At 30.5% G+C, this 19115-nt stretch overlaps 1 protein-coding gene across 1 annotated transcript in view; it reads right to left on the minus strand.

The window, feature by feature from the left end:
- Positions 1–10776: 10776 nt before the first annotated feature.
- LOC129235211 (nuclear factor 1 C-type-like) overlaps positions 10777–19115 on the minus strand; it is a 64658-nt gene continuing 56319 nt past the window's right edge. The window contains exons 14-16 of the mRNA XM_054868920.1: positions 15161–15396; positions 14229–14235; positions 10777–11626 (exon numbers count right to left, since the gene is read on the minus strand). Of these exons, the coding sequence (XP_054724895.1) occupies positions 11531–11626; positions 14229–14235; positions 15161–15396 (339 nt within the window). The 3' untranslated portion in view covers positions 10777–11530. The remainder of the gene's footprint in view (positions 11627–14228; positions 14236–15160; positions 15397–19115) is intronic.

Raw genomic sequence — 19115 nt, forward strand, 5'->3', positions numbered from 1 at the left:
ACCCACACACATGCGCCTACACAAACACACACGCGCATACATACACACAAGCTCGTGATTGCGAAAAACATAATTTTAATTCAAGATGCCAAAAACTCAAATTTATATATATATATATATATATATATATATATATATATATATATATATATATATATATATATATATATATATATATATATATATATTATATATATATATATATATATATATATATTAACTTGCAATGTTTGCTAATTTGCCGAAATTGATCCTAATCAACTGTGTCATGTTTGATGGACACTGATTAATATGTAAAAGAGAAAACAAATTTCAGATGTTAATTGTTGTTTTCAGCTTTATAATTTTCTGTCATACAGATTTAAATGCCAGTAGATATCTCATAAATGGATCTAAATACAAAACAATATTTCATACTAAAAATTTATGCTTGATCAAGAAAGACCTACTTACCTCTCTCTCTCTTTAGATATGCTTTCTTTAAATTTATATAAAAAGGTGGGTGGTCTGTTTACCCTTTCTTTGGAGTAAGTGAGACACCCATCTGATTTTTTTTTTAAAATCGTTTATCCTTAAGAATATTTAAAGCATTATTTTAGAAAATAACGACGAACTTTGGTTTAATTATGACCTCTAAGAAAAAATAAGTCAAAAGTTTATATCTTTTTGTTTTAAAACTTTTGTAAAAAGCATCAAAAATGAGCTCATTGTTCTAAGAAAGGGTTCCACCTACCTCAACAAACCCTATTTAAAAAAAAAAAAAAATAATAATTTTTAACCCTCCTTTCACCATAAACGAAAATCTGGAAAATAAATTACGGCACATTTACTCCCGATTTTGATAATAGACAAGCTGGCAACCCTTGCTATAGATAGATGAGAAATTCTCAACTGAATTGGACCGGTCCTCAGAGATTTTTGCTCGCCCTCATTAAGAAAACTTACTCTCTCTCCAAAAAAAAAAAAAAAAAAAAGCGACGTTTCTTTACTTGAATTTCCATCCTTTTATAGATGGTTCTTAAATGTTTATTTACTTTATTTGTTAGGATAATTACTTATCTTTACATCCAAATATTTTTTGTGAGTTTCTAAATACCAGGCTAAGTTTTTTTCGATTCATTGTAAAAAAGGGGCTAAGTTTTAAATGATCTGTGAGTCGATTTTATCATTATCATTTATTTGAAGGGGGGAAAAAAGCAACATTTATTTACTTGAATTTTCCATCCTTTTATTCGATTGTTCTCAAATGCTTATTTACTTTATTTGTTAGGATATTGCTTATCTTTACATCCAAATATTTTTTGTGAGTTTCTAAACACCAGGAAAAGTTTTTTATTTTATTTATTGTAAAAAAGGGGGCTAAGTTTTAAAGAATCTGTGAGCCGATTTTATTATTATCATTTATTTGAAGGGGGGAAGCGTCAATTCTTTACATGAATTTTCATCCTTTTATACGATAGTTCTCGCATGTTTATTTACTTTATTTGTTAGGATAACTATCTTTTCAAATAAATATTTTTTGTGAGATTCTAAATACCAGGCAAAGATTTTATTATTCATTGTAAACAAGAAGTTCCGTCTAGAACTATACGAGCCTACTTTCCCGTATACCCATACTACTTTCTAGTACATGATCAATATTCTCAAAAATAGCTAAAATCGCAAATTGTTTCAAACATATTTTTGCTAATTTCTAGGAATAAAGTATTCCTTACACATCTAAAAAAATTAGATGCGTAAAAAAAAAAACACCTTTTAAACAAAGCAGTTAATACACTTTTTCCCCCATAAAAAAATTCTTTAACAGCTTTCAAAATAAAAAAATAATAATTAAAATTAATACGCTTATTAAAATAAATACAACATATCAAAAAAAAAAAAAATCGTTTCTTTTTCCCTTGTTGCCAAAATAATTTTTTTTAATGAATTAATGCACTTACCAAAATAAATAAAAACAACAAAGTGTCAACTTAAAGAAATACTTTTCATTGTAAAAAAAAATCGTCTGCTCATATTGTTATGTAGAAACATAAATGACTTCGAGTTTATTCGCCGAAAACTGAATACCTAAATTAAAACTTTAGCGTGAAAATAAAAACAAATCATATCAACAATAATTATTTCACAGTGAAAACCATAGCTTCGGAGTCGGAGTCAATCTCATTTTAGGATAAAGGAGTCGGAGACGAATATCCAAAAATCGGAGTCAGTCATTTGTCCTCCGTGTATAAATTTTTGCCAAAGCTACGAAGTCAGAGTCGAAGTCCGATTAATTGTCGGGCACAGGAGTCGGAGTCAGGTGCCTCTAAATTCTTGGAGTCGGAGTCTGGAGTCAAGAGCTATTTCCAACAAAATTTGTTTGAAATAAATCCGCCTTCAAGTACGGAATATACATTGACTTTCAGTTTCCCCGTAGGCGCTAATGTTAAGTTTTTTTGAACTGTTCAAAATTGAACAAAAAGTAGTTCAAATCAAAAAGTGAAAATGGGAATGAGGTGTCCTCGCTGAGAACTTTCGAACAAAAAATAGTTTGTTCGAATCGGATTATTCATTCAAAAGTTATTGGGGGGGGGGGGGGACAGACCGACAGACATTTTTCCCCATCTCAATACCCTACTTTCCAATTTTTAATTTTTCGATATTATTTCATTATTTTATTTATTTTTGATTTTTTTTTTGTTTTTCGCGACATTTTTAAGATGCATTAAGCCTTCTTTGATGCTTTTTTCTACTTTTTCTGACTTTAACTGGGAAAGTAGGCTCAAAAGGGGCTACGTTTTGAAGGATCTGTGGGTTAATTTTATTATTATCATTTATTTGAAAGGAAAAAAAAAGCAACATTTCTTTATTTGAATTTTTCATCCTTTCATAATGATTGTTCTCAAAAGTTTATAAACTTTATTTGTTTGGATAATTATCTTTTCATCCAAATATTTTTTGTGAGTTTCTAAGTGCCAGGCAAAGTTTTTTTTTTTATTTATTGCAAAAAAGGGGCTAAGTTTTAAACAATCTGTGAGTCGATTTTATTATCATCATTTATTTGAAGGGGGAAAAAAACCATCACCGTTCCACGAAATTTTTTCAAAAGGTTTCGGTCGTTCGCGGGGTCAATAAAGGTTGAGAAAAGCAGCAATTGATGATCTTCTTGAACACTACAGTCTAATGCAAAATTATATTAAAAATACCGATGAAGAAAAAAAATAAATTCAAAATAAACGTAAAATGTGTTAGAAAAACAGAGATTACAAGTCAATAAAAAACATATATGAGCAGTGGTAAATCTAAAATTTTATTTAGTAACTTGATCCATGCAATAATTATAAATCTTCAGCACTACGCTTTTAGTTTTAAAATTGGATATTTCTCACTCACATTCAAATAAAACACTAAATAGAAAGAGCAATAACTAGAAATACTCTTGCATTATGCAAAATTTCTGTACATATGTTAATTAGTAAAACAGTGATTAAGTTTAAAATCTTATATTTACAATGTACATACATTTGTTATGCCAAAAAAACACAGAAACAATATTCACAATTTATGATGCAATGGAAGACACGATTAAATGACGATTTTACTCAGACATAAGGGTAAGAAAATATTACAAGAACCGTGCATTTAAACAGTTTTTTAAAGGCTTTAAACAATATAGATTTCTGAAAAACGTGGGGATATTGTCCTCTTTAGGGAATTAAATTATTTTACAAATTCATGGCTAAATGATTAACTATTTCGTTTAAGGTAAGGTAATCCTTTTCAACGGCCCTTTTTTAAATATTATTTATTTTGGCTTGTGAAAGGTTTTTACTAACTTCCCATAAAATAGATTAATTTTCACATTTTGAGCAAAAGCAACTACAATCACAATTTTATAAAAAAAAAAGGTATTTATTGAACAATATTTTCTATGTAGCTTTGTAACTTTAGCTCATGCACTATGAATATGCACTGAAACAAAGTTTGGACAGGAATAAGCCACTTTTGAGGAAAACATGTCCTAAAAAACCCTTAATTAAAATATAAAAAAAATTAAACTTTTTGGTATTCATCTAATTTGTTGGTAATTTGCTTGAATAGTGTTTTTTAATTTCGAAAGCTTTTCTCCAGACAAAAAATACAACTGCTTAATCTTTTTTTTTTTTTTTTTTTTTTTTTTTGCATTTTGACCATTGATTGAAGAAAAAGAGTTCCTTACTTTGCAATGTTTCCAGGATACTTTTCCTTGTGTAACAACTCTGAATTATATTTATATTTTCATTTCAAACTACTCAATGAAATGACCATCAAATTAGGAGACTTTTAAGTTGACTGTCAGTTTCCATACTCAAACATCTAATGACTGGACTATTTTTTCCGGAAAATAAATGTTACTTATCAAAAAAAAAAAAAAAAAAAAAAAAAAAAAAAACCCACCTTTATGGCATTTTTATTATTAACTTTCAAGACTGTTGATTCAACAAAAAGCAATTTTAATTGGTTGAAGTTAGATTTGAATTTGACTAAACCAATCCATGGATTGCTTAGGTTAAGGTAATTTTTTGTAAAAATTACTCTACTACATCATATTTATGGCAAGGTGATAAAATTAATTGAAGCACATTAAAATACAGCAATAGAATACTAAGAATATTTACTGCGGCAAATTTGAGTTTCTAATAGGGACTTTTTCATTTTAAAGGATGGTGGGTATAGAAAGTTTGAAAAAAATAAGTAAATGAGTAAAAAAGAAATCAATGAGTTTTAACACATTTGTATGTGTGGTTACCACATAAAACTGTTTGGCAGAATCTCACTTCCCCCAATATAATACAGACACCCTCAAAAAATGAGAAAAATACCGTGAAAAATAGTCCCTAAAAATTTCAATGCTGTGCCATGAAATACTGTTGTGTTCAGTACTTAAATTTTTTTTTCATCTTCTATTTCCAAAGCCAGAAGATTGCAGTCAAATTTATCAAATTTGACCACTGGATATCTTTCACAATCTCTAAGAAGTTGTCAGATAGCTCCAGTACAAGATTGTGGTCCCTTTGTGTAACCGCCCATTCCCAGATTAAGATGCCTCAGTGGCAACTCATTAGTATGCAACAGACATATGTTCCTCTGTAAAGGTCTTTTGACACATGTCTCAAGTAAAAGAATTACTCCACCTTTCCATTTCGTATTTACTTTTGTTCCGTCGCATCCAATAACTGATAAGTAGAGCAAGCTCATCCTATACTTTTTTGCAATACCTTGTGAAATTTCTTTCGCACTTTCACCAGCTGTTAGCGATATATAACCGATGTATTTGCTACCAGGAAACTTTCCTTTCCCCCAAGATGGATACTGGACACAAGAGACCATTTAATTGCTTACTCCTAGCTGTGGTGTAGAATTGCAGCATTTCCTGTCCTGGTTTCGTCTCTATTAAGGAGGTGGCGAAAGCGGGTCGTAAAGTTGAGAAAGAAATGGCTTGAGGAAAGGGAGAGTATTTGTGTTCAATTTGGTCAGTTTAAAGGACTTCAAAGGATTTACATTTTTTTAATACTTAAGGGCTCTGTCAAACATATCTAAAATAGTAGTAAACTAATCTCAGGAATAATAGAAACAGCTGAGCGCCGTTTACTAATCACACAGAATCTACATGGACAATATTGATAAAATTAAAAACCCTCAAGTAATAACCTCTAAAAACATTGAATCTAAGTGGACTGAAAATACCTGATAAGAAATAAATTAAGGAAAATTATGGAATGGAGACAATCAAAGTTTAAGAAAAATGAAAGCACCAGAGATTAATGAAATAAAATAGACTTTGTTAAGCTGGATAGTTTATGGAAATACCTAATGTGTGACCCTCATGAACCAGCTTTCAAATTTAATTTTTTAAATAAGATTTCTAGAGCTTTCATAGAGAAAAAGGAATTCTTAGCTGAATAGTTATATTTTGCTGACATAGCAATACAGTATGACAGAAATACACGCATTTGAAGTGGAAATTTTTATAATAATATTCAACATTATTTTTCCTGTTATGAATTAGAGTAAAAACATTGATAAGACTATCGCGTAAAAACTTTATAATACTGGACAGCCCAATAAAAAAACTTGATTTTGAAAACGTTACATCAACTACTGTTCAAACTGTTCAACGAACTCTTTTATATCAAGATAGTTCTAAGAAATCATAAAAAAACTCTAAAGATAGCAAATAATGTTCAACAGAATTTCTTTAAATAATGAAACTTTCAAGATCAAATTTTGATCCCTTTATGTATGATCAAATTTGTGATTATTAACATTAAGTCTTAGTATTGCAATCTAACTCCATTTTAAACGAAAATTATTGTTGTTACATAAAGGAAGTTAAAAAATTGAAAATACTACAAGCAAATGTTGACACTTTTAAAAAATTTGCAACATTAAATTAAATGGCAACTCATTACAAGATCAAAATATTCTAATTTTATTTATTGTAAAACTTTCAATGAGACAAATCATAATTAAAAATAGAAAATCAAATAAGTAAAGAACTGACTAGTATTTTAAAAAATAAAATGTACAATATTTTATTTAATGACTTGCATTTGGGTTCACATTTTGAATCTTAGCACATCTTTATTGAATCCCTCTTTAGAGGTACAGAAAAATATTGTCATTCTTTAATAAAGTGTGAAAACCTATGCATGGCAATAAGTTGAAATTTAAAGCAAATATCTCATGAACTTTTATTAAAGAAAATTTAAAATACTTCATCAAGTTTATGTTGAGATAGATGATACTGAATATTTTTATTGATAAACATTCAATGTAGCAAGAACTAAAACGTAATTACAAGAGTGATTAAAACATAATTACATTAGTGTTACAATAGTATGAAATGCAGTTGGAAAAATATGGGTAATAAATAACACATAGAAAATAAACTTTTGGAAGGAAAAAAAAATTCTTTGTTTCCCGAGTGCAATATTTTAATTAGTGAGAAAAGTTGCTATATATAATCAGAAAACTCATTTATCATTTTTAAAAATGCAAATTAAGTTTTATTTTTGAAACCAATCTGATCAACAACTTGCTTTTGAAATTGTACATACGCATACAAAAATTATGGTAATTGTAATGTTAAATAATTATAATGTTGTTATAATTAATATGGTAATGTAGTAGTAAAAAAGTAAATAGTAAAAATGAAACAACTTTCACATAACATATTATTAGATTAAAAATTTTTTTATCACCAACATAAAGCTGGGGTAATATGTAAAACAATCAGAGGATGCAATGGTGATCCCGGGCATAGGGTTGCGGACTGACAGAGGATCAAAACAGGAAAAGGTCCAATTGATTCTAGTAAGAAGTAATAGTGTTTTTTTTTCTGCAGTGCAAGTGAAAGTATACAGTACTACTTCACACTGAAAAAGAATGAAAGAATCTGTTTTGTAAAATTTTAGTTACTTAACCTTTTGAGCTTGGGCTGGACAGTATCTGAATTAGAAGCAGTTTGTTCTTTGGAATCAGGATTTGGAACTGTTCTGAAGAACAAAATATCTTGCATGTAAATACTGTATGATTCAGGTTAGAAAGGCTAAACAATTATCTATGTCTAGATAAATAGAAAATAACAATAGCCAGAACTAAAGTGAAACTAATTTTCTAAAAACACAAAATTTCAATGATAAAAGGTTTTTGAAAGGTTTAGAATATAAATAGCTAAAAGTATTATTTATAGTTTAGATTAAATGATGCAATTATTGCATCCTAACTAGACCTTATAAACCAATTTGTAATACAAATGAGAAAGATTTCAATCATAAAAATTACGAAATGCTTCAACAATATTAACATTTTAATCAATGTAAGTTTATGTTTAAATTTTTAATAAGACACAGGCCTTGAAAAAAATTTAAAGTTACATTAGAAACTTAAACAATGCTTTCAGAATGCAACAATTTGGATATTAGTCAACAAAAATCAATGATTTCAAAATGCAAGATATATAACAGAATATATTGAGAAACACTTTTAATGTTCAGATTATTCAAATGATAATAATAACTTGATGTATACAAATATACCAAATAAACTTCATAAAACATATGTGATTCAAATAATACCAAGCCTTTCTTCAAAGGAGCAAATTCTCTATGAAAAATAAATTAAACCCTTTAACAGATCTAAAGTTTATTGTGCGCACTTTTACATCTATTTTTATTGCAACCAGACATTTTAAAAAAGTAATAAGTAATTTGTAATACAAAAAATACGTGACATGCACAAGAGCTTTTATCTCTATAAATATATACCACATGCATTTTTACAATGCTTTGAGCAACATATTAAGGAAAAAAATCCTTTTGTGGAAGAGCAATTAAATTATGTGAAAAATAGATAGCTCTGTATTTCTTTAAGATATCAAAGTAAGAGTTAATTAAATGAGTGCAAAACAAGCACATGTAGTTTAAATACACTTGCTGGGAATTTTAATTAGATTATTTATTTTTTCTGTAAGTAGTGGTAAAGCAAATAAATAGATTATTTACCATGACTTAAAATAAAATCATGACAGGGGGAAAATATTTCTTTTTTTTTCTTTTTGAATGACTAGCTTGGTAAAAAAATAAAATAAAAATAAGGATTCAACAACAACACCAGAGCTATCTTGAGAAAGATAAGTCGAGACATAAAATACAAAACACAAATCATTTTAGAAAACAAATGAATTAACTATGAAAGCTCAACTAAACTGGCATATAAAACCTTTTCTCTGGCACAAACTTGACACATAAATGCAGTAACAAAGAAAGAAAAACAATCAACAATATATTTCACACAACAAACTTTAAATTTAAACATTACACTATAAAACCTTTTTATAAAGTAATCTACATGTAATATATTTATGTATATATGAATATATTTGCAATGCTAAAGTATCACAGATGATACCTTTGGCTAAAATTACCAAATTATGTGAATGTTGCTTGCATAAAAGCAACTGCTTCTCAATGAGATTGGTCAGGCAAAATGCAACAACAGAGCCAGGTGGAAAATATCCAAAATAAACGAACTTTTAAGAACTTGTTTCATAGTCCTTTTTAAATTAATTTTTTTTATTCATAAACTTTTTGGAATCATTAGGAGTTAAGATGCAATTTTTTGTAAAAGCATTTTTACACAAGCTTACGTTTTTGCAAATAGAATAACAAAAAAAACATGAAGGGATAGTGCAAAAAAAGTTTTAAAACATTTCTTGCAAGAAAATAAATTTGTATCACAATTCAGAATATAGTGATTTTCGACCCCAAAAAGTAGGGGTTAATTTCCTTAATTTGTACAATTTCAATGGTTGAAAAACTTAGAAATATTCAAGCAACTACTTCCAGGGATATAATATGCACACAAATAATATATATATATATATATATATATATATAAAAGTATAGATTTTCTCTCACTTAAGTATAACATAGTTTTGAGTCATTCCATATCTACTGGTTCTAATATGATCAATGGCGACATCTGTTTTTTTCTTTTTTGAAGCTACCAAGATATCAAGAAAAGCAACACTTTTTTAAAATTTCATCTGCTTCCTGAGCTACAGGTACCCAAAGATTGGGTGCACATCACTTATTTGTTTAATCTTTTCGTTTCTTGTTGCGTCAATTGCAGTTTCAGTAACATCATTCTAGCTTTTCTAAAAATGACCAACAGCGTTTAAGAGTTGGGTGAAAATCACCCCCTTTGTCAATTGCTTTAATCCAATTTTGCAAATACAATTTATATTTCTTAAAACTAAAAACCATACCTTAACCTAATGGCTGTAAAACTGAGGTAGCATAAGGTATACACCTTCTTCAAATTATCCTTTATTCTAAGAGATTTGAAGAGGGTTTATATATTTGACATTAACCGGACAAACTTACAATAATCATTCAACTGCAGTATAAAACAGCCATAATATGCCTCCTTTCATGTTACTATACTTTAACTCCTGATCAATTCAACAAAAATCATTAATCCCTTTTCAAATTCCAACAAACTTGTTTCAGAAGTCTCTGTTATTTTTATAAAATAACATTAGCTGAAAAGAAAAATTTGAACCGCTCCAAACAGTTTAAACCTCGTTGTAACCGAGGTTTGCAAATAAAGTATGGACATCAAATCCAAAGTCACTAAACTTTAAAATTGTATACTGCAAGTACAAGTCTTTAGATGATGTTTCATGTGGTTGTCAGGAAAAGAAAGTTCAACTGCAAATAGATGCTCAATAACGCAAGATGCTTTTTCCATGTGCTTAACTTAATTAAACAAATAGTTAAGTACAAGCTATATTTTCTAGTATTAATAAATTAAAATTGAGGCAATTGTTAGGTTACAAAATACTTTCCACTTAGCTCTGATCATACAGTAAAACTTCCACAGTTTAAATTAATAATTTTAATCATTTTTATAATGTTATTACTATTGATCTTTTGTATCAACTAAGCTGATTCAGCACAGTCAGTAAATTTTCATGTAATTATGCTCAAATATAGTGCAAAAAAAAAAAAAAATAAATAAAAAAAAATAAATAAATAAAAATAAAATAAAATAAAATAAAAAAATAAATAAATAAATGAAGAGTTTTAAATCAAAAATAATTTTCAAACCAAAATGATTTTTAAAACGACTGTGTGCAACTTATCCAATGGGAATTTCACCACATAGTCGTTTCTTTACTTTTTTCTATATTATATATATATATATATATATATATATATATAAACATTGTAGAATTTGCTTGAAAAAATTTTCAGACTGAAGTTTTTTAAAGATTATTTTGTGAACATATACAGTCGAACAATGGAATAGCCATTTTGCCACAAAATAATATTCTAATAAGCGAGATATTCCATTATCCAGGATAAAAATAACACATGACATTCGTTTGGTACCTTGAAAATGTGTTATATTAAGCGGGATATTCTTTTAACCGATATTCTGATAGGCGGGCTTGACTGTACTTGATAACATGATATTTAATAGAAAAAGTTCACAATAATTTATTTAATGCATATGAATATTGATTTGTGTTACTTTTTCATTGTTTAATAAATATGCCGCTGAATCATTTATTTTTATTATAATGTTATTCATATATTTTTTTTACATCAAACAGAACTTTTTAGGACATGATATTATTTTCACAAGTAAATCCAAAAAAACATAAGCAGTAACGAAAAAAAAAAAATTTGTTTTGCAACAATACTGAGCATCATCCCCCCCCCCTCTTTTTTTTTTTTTTTTTGTAAAATAATTTCCTACATTCAATTTAGATCATTCATAAATTTTCAACAACATAAGGGCTAGGCAAAATTGATTCCAATAAACTTTGGAAGTTTCACTAAGTTTGCTTTCCAATATTAACACAGTTTATCTGCTATTAATCTGTTAAAAGTATGTCCTACATTATAATCTAATTAAATTTAAAAGCATTGATATTGCTTGAGTAAATTGAGTGATACCACAGCTGTGTTTAGTGTATGGTGCAAATATTTTTTCTGATTTAAGATGGTTCTGACTTCATGGGAATAGGTGATGCAGTCCCAGTTTGGCTGCTTGCATCCACAGCATCATTTGAATGCACAACAGGAAAAAATCGCTCTAAAATGGATTCAGTATTTATATCAGCCACATGTTCATACATTACATTTTGCTTTCATCAAAGAACATTAATTCTCATGTGTAATGTAATTAGTACAACTTAAATAAGATTTCAAATTTAAATGAACTTTAACTTAAGAAATTAAAAATTATAAATAATTCTACTATTAGTTAATTTTATAAGTTAAAAATGTAAGACTAAAACATCAATGTTGTTGTTGTGTTGTCCAGTGGAACAGCACAGTTGAATCAAAACATCAATATACAATCAATTCATGATAACTCCAATCTAAATGGACCGACGACAAACTTGGACTTATCAGAAGTTCGACTTACCTCTAGTTTCGGTTTTCCACATTTTAATATCAAAAACCATCGAATATTTTATTTAATATGTACATATAACAGACAAAATTAGAGAACTTAAAAGTTTTAAGCATAAAATGTACACTTTAATCAAAAATATTGTGAGAAAAAATCAAAAGCATGGTTTTGATTTCGATACAACTGGAACCACGTGAAAAGAGTTGATTCAACTTGAGGAAAGGTGCTCATCTTCATTTCTTAGAAATTTGGGTTCATGGATTCAACAGCTTTAGAAGTTTATCTTTTTCTTTAAATATCATAGACAGAGTACTTGCTTCGACATCTTTAATCTATATATATAAAAATGAATGTTTGTCTGTATGTCATCCATGAACTCAAAAACTACCTGGCAGATTTGGCTGAAACTTTCACCGTTTGTTATTTTTGGTACTGGGAATGTTTATAGAGCAGTTCGAAAAAAATCCGATCGGTAGTTCCTTTTTTATTCCAATTTAAGTCACAATCCATTGGAAAAATACGAATAAAATTATTAGCTGCAGAAATTAATTCACGTGAAAGATCTCATTGATAAGAAGTTAGCTGTTGCCATTTTCTTGAGTCTGAACAAATAAATTCTTTCTTTATTGTTTTATGGCTTTTCATGCAACGGGGGGATTTAAAACTTTTTCTATTTGATATTTTTAGCGATTGATTGATCTTGCAAACTGCGTGAGTACAAAATTTGAGTGTAGTCACGGCTTCACTTGATACCTGGACCGATTATTATGAAAATTGCTATATATATGTATTTTTCCACGGAGAAGGTGCATAATATGCTCATTGAAGCCACTCGCCACCAGGTGGAACTGCAGTAGCAACTTCTGCCCTGTTCAACCGATTGTCATGAAAATCAGGATAATGATGTATTTTTTTGTTGGCGTAGCAATGCGCGTCGGGTACAGCTAGTAGTAAATAAAACTCACTCTGTTTTTTGAAAACTTATCAGCAAATGATAGAACTAAAGAATGAAGGTGAACTCATCTTAACTTTGGTCAGCCTTCGAACAAAGGTACAATCAGTTAACTTGTCAGCTTAAAAGCAAATTAGTAGCCCTGCAACATGTCACAGTGTAAACAGTACAGTACAACAAAAGAAACAAGCTAACTCATTTCTGCACTTGTAATTCTTTTTTCGCACATTACCTCAACAGGCACATTAGCACCTTGGCTCATGCTTTAGAGATCTATTGTGCAGGAATTGCAAGTGAAGGTGAATGCATTTTTCTCTCATAGTCACTTTTTTTTTTTTTGTCCTTTTGAAATAAATTTCCACTCATCTTTGAAAAAACTTCGAGTTAAAGGTAGTTAACTTCGAGATATAGACACTAATTAGCAGGGAATTAAAGGACTTGATGAAAACTTCAAGTTATGGTAATGTTCCAGTTGTAAGATTTAAAGTTATTGCAAATTGACTGTATTTTTTAAAAGAATTTCACTCTTATACACTGCATGAAAACATTAGATCAAAAAAGTGCTTCGTATGAACTTAGCAATGTTAAAAAATGTTGTGATATTTATGCATATATCAAAACATTGATTCTTAATGTACATTGGATATCCCCGATTTAACAATTGCCAAGTTGCTGGAAAAAGTTATCTTTACGTTAAAGATATCGAGATATCATTAAATCCAGCAGCAGAGACATTCAATGCAGTCAAATCCGGACTAGTGAAAAGTATCATTAAATTGAGGAAATCGTTAAAATCGGGTACCCTTCAGTCAAAGTTATACTGTATCTTCATATGTTCCTTTAAAAAAAAGTAAAATTATGTTTATATAAATGTGTGATGTTGTGTAAAACAAAATATTATTTGCAATATGTTAACTATTAATCGAACTTTAATTAGTCTTCAACTCTCCTTGTATGTTTAGTGAAAAAAAAAATCAATAAATCAAGGTTATTATATAAATGTCACATAGGTTACCTTTTCTCCTTGAACAAACAAACAAAAACCTTCATATAAATGTAGATCTCTCTAGTTGTCTGTGGTATATTTTATTAGCTATTAAAGCAACACACATTATTATCATTGAGAAGAGATAAAATGGAGGGAGTGAAGATTTTTCATTCGTGAAAGAAAGATCCCAAGTCACGTTAGAGATTTTAAAGCAAAGCATTGGAAGAAATCAGGTTTCATTCGCCAGTTTCAAGCAAAGCGTGTCAACCATTCGCTGTTATTGAATCACATGACTTGAGCTCTTTGCCCTAGCTTTTGCTTAGCCAATGATTGGACTTGCTCCCTCCATTTTAACTCCTGCTGCAAGATTAATATGCTCATGAATGTGAGAAAATACCTATTACATATTTTTGATGTACTTTTGATTTAATGTACTATAATTATGGAAATATAAAAAAAGCTATTGTATTGACATTGATAACTGTTATGTTTCATTTTAAAATTACCTACAGCACCACAATGGGATGTATGCCAGATCGATGGGAAACCAAAGCTCTTGCCCCGGGTGGCAACTTTTTAGGGACGGCAAATTCATCCAAGTTGCGTTATTTTTTCATTAAAATCAGACATAAAAACTTGAAAGAAGATGGGTAAGCACAGCAGCTTTAAGTTTTTGCTCTGGTCTGTAAAACTTGCAGATCTGACACTGCACCCAATGCTCTTCAATCATATCAATTTTCTACAGATTGAAAAGAGATATTTTCAATCAATAGGTCATTCAAATTTTGTAGATTTATTGCGTGCTGCTTATCCTCATAAAAACACCATAGGACGAACGAAATGCAGTCAAATAATCAGTAAAATATCGCCTCTCATTTGAATAAGCAGAGCAGACTATTAGAGTCAAGGTAACTTTAGATTGAATTGAATTGAATTGAATTGAATTAAAAGTAGTTCTAGAGAATAGTTTTTGTTGCATTTTTTAAGACATGGTTCCAGGCAAAAAGGCACCAATCATTTTTTAGGGGAAAAGGGGTATACAAATGTGTTGTTTTTGTAGGGCAATTCTTATTATTTTCAAGGATATAATAGGAAGCGGTTAAAAAATCGTTTTTGCATTAATACAGCAAAATTTAGGAAATCTCCAAGGCATGTAAATAAGAAATATGTTCAAGTTCCATTACATTTGTATGTTATCTTTCCTCACATTTTATCTATCATCTTCAACAAAACACATTTTACTTTCAAATATCCGTAAATGTTTACACTCACCTATTATATGTGGAGGGTCTGAGTCTGATGTATTGCAATGCATAAGTCCAGCCATAACAGTGTAATCAATATTATCATCTAATGACACGAACTGACCACTCCAGCGAGGAATGGGTGTAGTTCTTGGAGTTGTACGAGGGGTTGTCACAGGAGATGTAAACATTGACAGACTTGTTGGGCTAATGACCCCACTCAAGCCACTGACAGGACTGATACTTGGGTATGAGAAAAGCTGTAAAATCATGAAGGTATAATTAGGCTATCTGTCTTGATACATGAATACACATTGCAAGCTGGGTTAAAAGTAAAAAAACAATGAGTAGTGCATAATTTTACAGAAAGGTGCGATGCGTATTTGCAAAAAGAGAAGAATCAGTTATGGAAAAAGATGGCAAAGTTTTGAACTAGCATTAAACTAATCATTCTCATGCTAAGGAATAAAACGTTTGACAAGTTTCCTTTTAAATGCATAATATACATTTGTGGCAAAACTTAGTGAGTTATAAATAATAAGCAAAAAAATATTTAACAAAAACTTGTACTAGCATAACTACTTGTGTCACTTAAATGATTGCATTTTGCAAAATTTTACACCTAGTAGGTAGCTACTACTAGTGTCTTTTTCAAAGGTATATCCCCCACATCTCTTTCTCTACACATAAGCTGTTGGAATTACTTAATTCCATGCAAAACATATACATGAGCGCTGGAAAATTTCAGTAATCTTTTTTAATTATGCACATTAAAGCTAAGTTTATTAAGGAAAAGTCCATTCTAGTTTTGGTTTCTTGGGGGTTAAGTTTTGTGGGTTTTTTCTTTCAAATCAATAAAATATTGTCAGATGTCTCTCCAGTTACATTATTTAGTTCAATGGTGCCCCATGGAATTTCTTAAAAATAGCAAGGTTTACAAGAAGAATGCCTGTGATCTAGGACATAGGTTAAATACAAATTTGACATCTTAAGAAATTTTTTACACCAAAACCTGTTTTTGTGCGGTCTTTTTTTGTGCAATTTTTTTTGTGCGGTATATGAAAATTATTTATAAAACGAGCGGAAACTATATATGAAACAAGTGTGAAGTAGTAGTAGACAACAGGGGCATTCCGATGGGAAGTCACTGTGACCTCCCAAAAATTTCCTTATTTGGGAAATTTTTCGGGAGTCGGCAAAAATTATCATCACTTGGTTTATTTTGATTTCGTTTTAAATATAACATTTTGGGTTATTTTCTACGTCAGACCATTTTTATGCGGTCCCTATCCACCGCATAAATTTAATTTTTAAAACTGTGATGCGAAAACAACTTTTTACAGCTACTCGTGAAGTTTCGAACAATTTTATTTTTATGCAGTCCCTATCCACCGCATAAAAACTGGTTTGGGTGTACAGGCGTCTCTCGTATAACACGATACTTCTACAACACTGTTTTGATATTACACAGTACCAAATTTGCGCTTATTAAAACACGGTTTCAATATTACACGGTACAAAACTTGAATTTATAACTACACGGTTTTGATGTAACATGAATTTTCAAAAAAGGAGTTTCATTTTTGTTCAATACCCTGTTAAAAAATGCATGATAATAATCAAGGCCGTATCCAGAATTTTTTTTCGGGAGGGGCCCGGATTAGCACATTGCCCTAACACACACACACACATATAGTATATATAGACACAACAAACGCATAAAAATGTTAACATAGAAGACTTTTACATTAGTTACATTCTTTTGCAAATCAAGATCAAATAAAATAAAAATTACTTGCTCGACAAATCATGGAACTTAATGGACAGAGAGGAAAAATGAGAGAGGAGAAAAGAGAAGCACCCAGTCATCTGCTCACATCGGCTTTTAGTGAAGTTTGTTTTTGATCACTAACCCTACTCCCATTTTTTTTCATTAAATGCCATACAGTATGAAAATTGTACAAAATAGTTTAAAAGAAATGGTGTAGACATTCAGAAAATAAGAACAGAAGAGTAATATTCTAGCCATTTGGACAATTCATACTTTATTTTCTTGATAAGATACAAAATTGAAGAACTTTTCAAGGAATTTCAAAAACTTAAATAATTTTCAAAGACTCTCGAACAGTTGAAATTATTTGAAGCTCTTTATTTACACTTTTCAGAAGTTGATTGCACAGTCTTACAAAATGATTATAACTTTGTAAGACACACCCGTTTTAAGTTAAAAATAAATGCAAGGAAATATTTCTCGAAACAAACTTTTTTTTTCAATCACAAGTAGTGCAGAAAATGAAAGAGAGTAGAGTAAGTGTTTTTTTTTCCCCTCATACTAAAGGTATTAACAGTATGCAGTAGAAGTAAGAGAAAAAACAAGCAATAACAAAAGAACTTCCACGATACTGAATTCGGCATTAAATAAATGCAAGACAAGAAACATATCAGTCACAAAAATGATCTTGAAAATTATGCTACAAAAACGCGAGAATCGTGATTTTTTCATTTTTTACTCAGGATGTATCAAGGAGCTGAATTTGGCACATCTTGGTAACAAGATACTCGCCTAATCGGAAACTAGGAGCCCAGCCTTTGAGGGTTTGGGGTCAAAATGTCGCCACCGAAATGTCGCGGGACAAAATGTCGCGGCCAAAATGTCGCCGGGCCGAAATGTCGCTTGTCCAAAATGTCGCCAGGCCAAAATGTCGCCGGTCCAAAATGTCGCCGGGCCGAAATGTCGCTTGTCCAAAATGTCGCCAGGCCAAAATGTCGCCGGTCCAAAATGTCGCCGGTCCAAAATGTCGCCGGCCCAAAATGTTGCCAGGCCAAAATGTCGCCGATCCAAAATGTCGCCGGCCCAAAATGTCGCCAGTCCAAAATGTCGCCGGTCCAAAATGTCGCTGGGCCAAAATGTCGCCTGTCCAAAATGTCGCCGGGCCAAAATGTCGCCGGGCCAAAATGTCGTAGAACCAAAATTCGCTCATTCAGTTGGTAAGAAAAATGCAAATGTACAAAAATGCTGTTTAACACCAAATTTGCAGAATAAATGTTTACTGCCTTTAATGAATGTCTTCGTTAAAAATGGGACTGAACTGAGTTTTTTGATGAATTCTAAAAAGATTATTCCGTTTTGATACGCAACTCTCGGCTGTTTTTCAGCAAACAAATAGAATACAAGCGTTACGTTATCTTATTTCTTGTGATTCGCTATCTACCAACTGTAAAACGTTCTGACGACGTTCAGTTCTGACGTTCGATAACTTTTTTAAAATTTTTCTTCAAGAAAAGTGTGCGTTTGTATGTGACCGATTTTTTGGGGCCATTCTACGTCAAAACCTGTGGTAAGAATTCGAACGATACCCGCAAGTACCCATATATGATTTAGGGCTGCGTGGTTTTTTTTGCGTCCATTCGTTCAAGATAGTGGAGTAACTGAACGTTTTCATCGATATGCGTGACTGTCATTGCTCAAAAAATGATGAACGGAATCAAATAAAATGTTAGGAAGCAGCAGGGGGACAGATTTTGGGGCCAATAACACCAGAGGGTGGAGCAATCGAATGTTTTTTTTTCCTTTCTTTTTTTTTATCTGTGACTGATATATCTCAAAAAGTAATACAGTAGACCCTCGTTTTCAGCAGGTTTATTTTACGCGGTTTCGATTATACGCGGTTGAAGATTTGACACTTTTATTTTATTTACGCAGATGAGTTTCGGTTTTACGCTGATGCGGCAATGCAAACAGGTAACATTTTCCTCTCTTTCAAAACCCAAGCTCCTATAGATTGCAAATTACTCGTAACTAACTGCATTTTGGCGTGCTAATAATCGAACTTGGGTCCTTGGAGACATTTTATGCGATTGGTTCCAGAGCTTTTTCCATTATAGAAGTAAAATGATTAAACTCACACAGTTCAGAACTCACTGGAAGAAGAGCTTTTAGGAGTGACAAAGGAGGTCAAAACCAACGAGGATACCGACT

Source organism: Uloborus diversus, chromosome 1, assembly GCF_026930045.1.
Source record: "Uloborus diversus isolate 005 chromosome 1, Udiv.v.3.1, whole genome shotgun sequence".
In the NCBI taxonomy this organism is placed as follows: Eukaryota; Metazoa; Arthropoda; class Arachnida; order Araneae; family Uloboridae; genus Uloborus; species Uloborus diversus.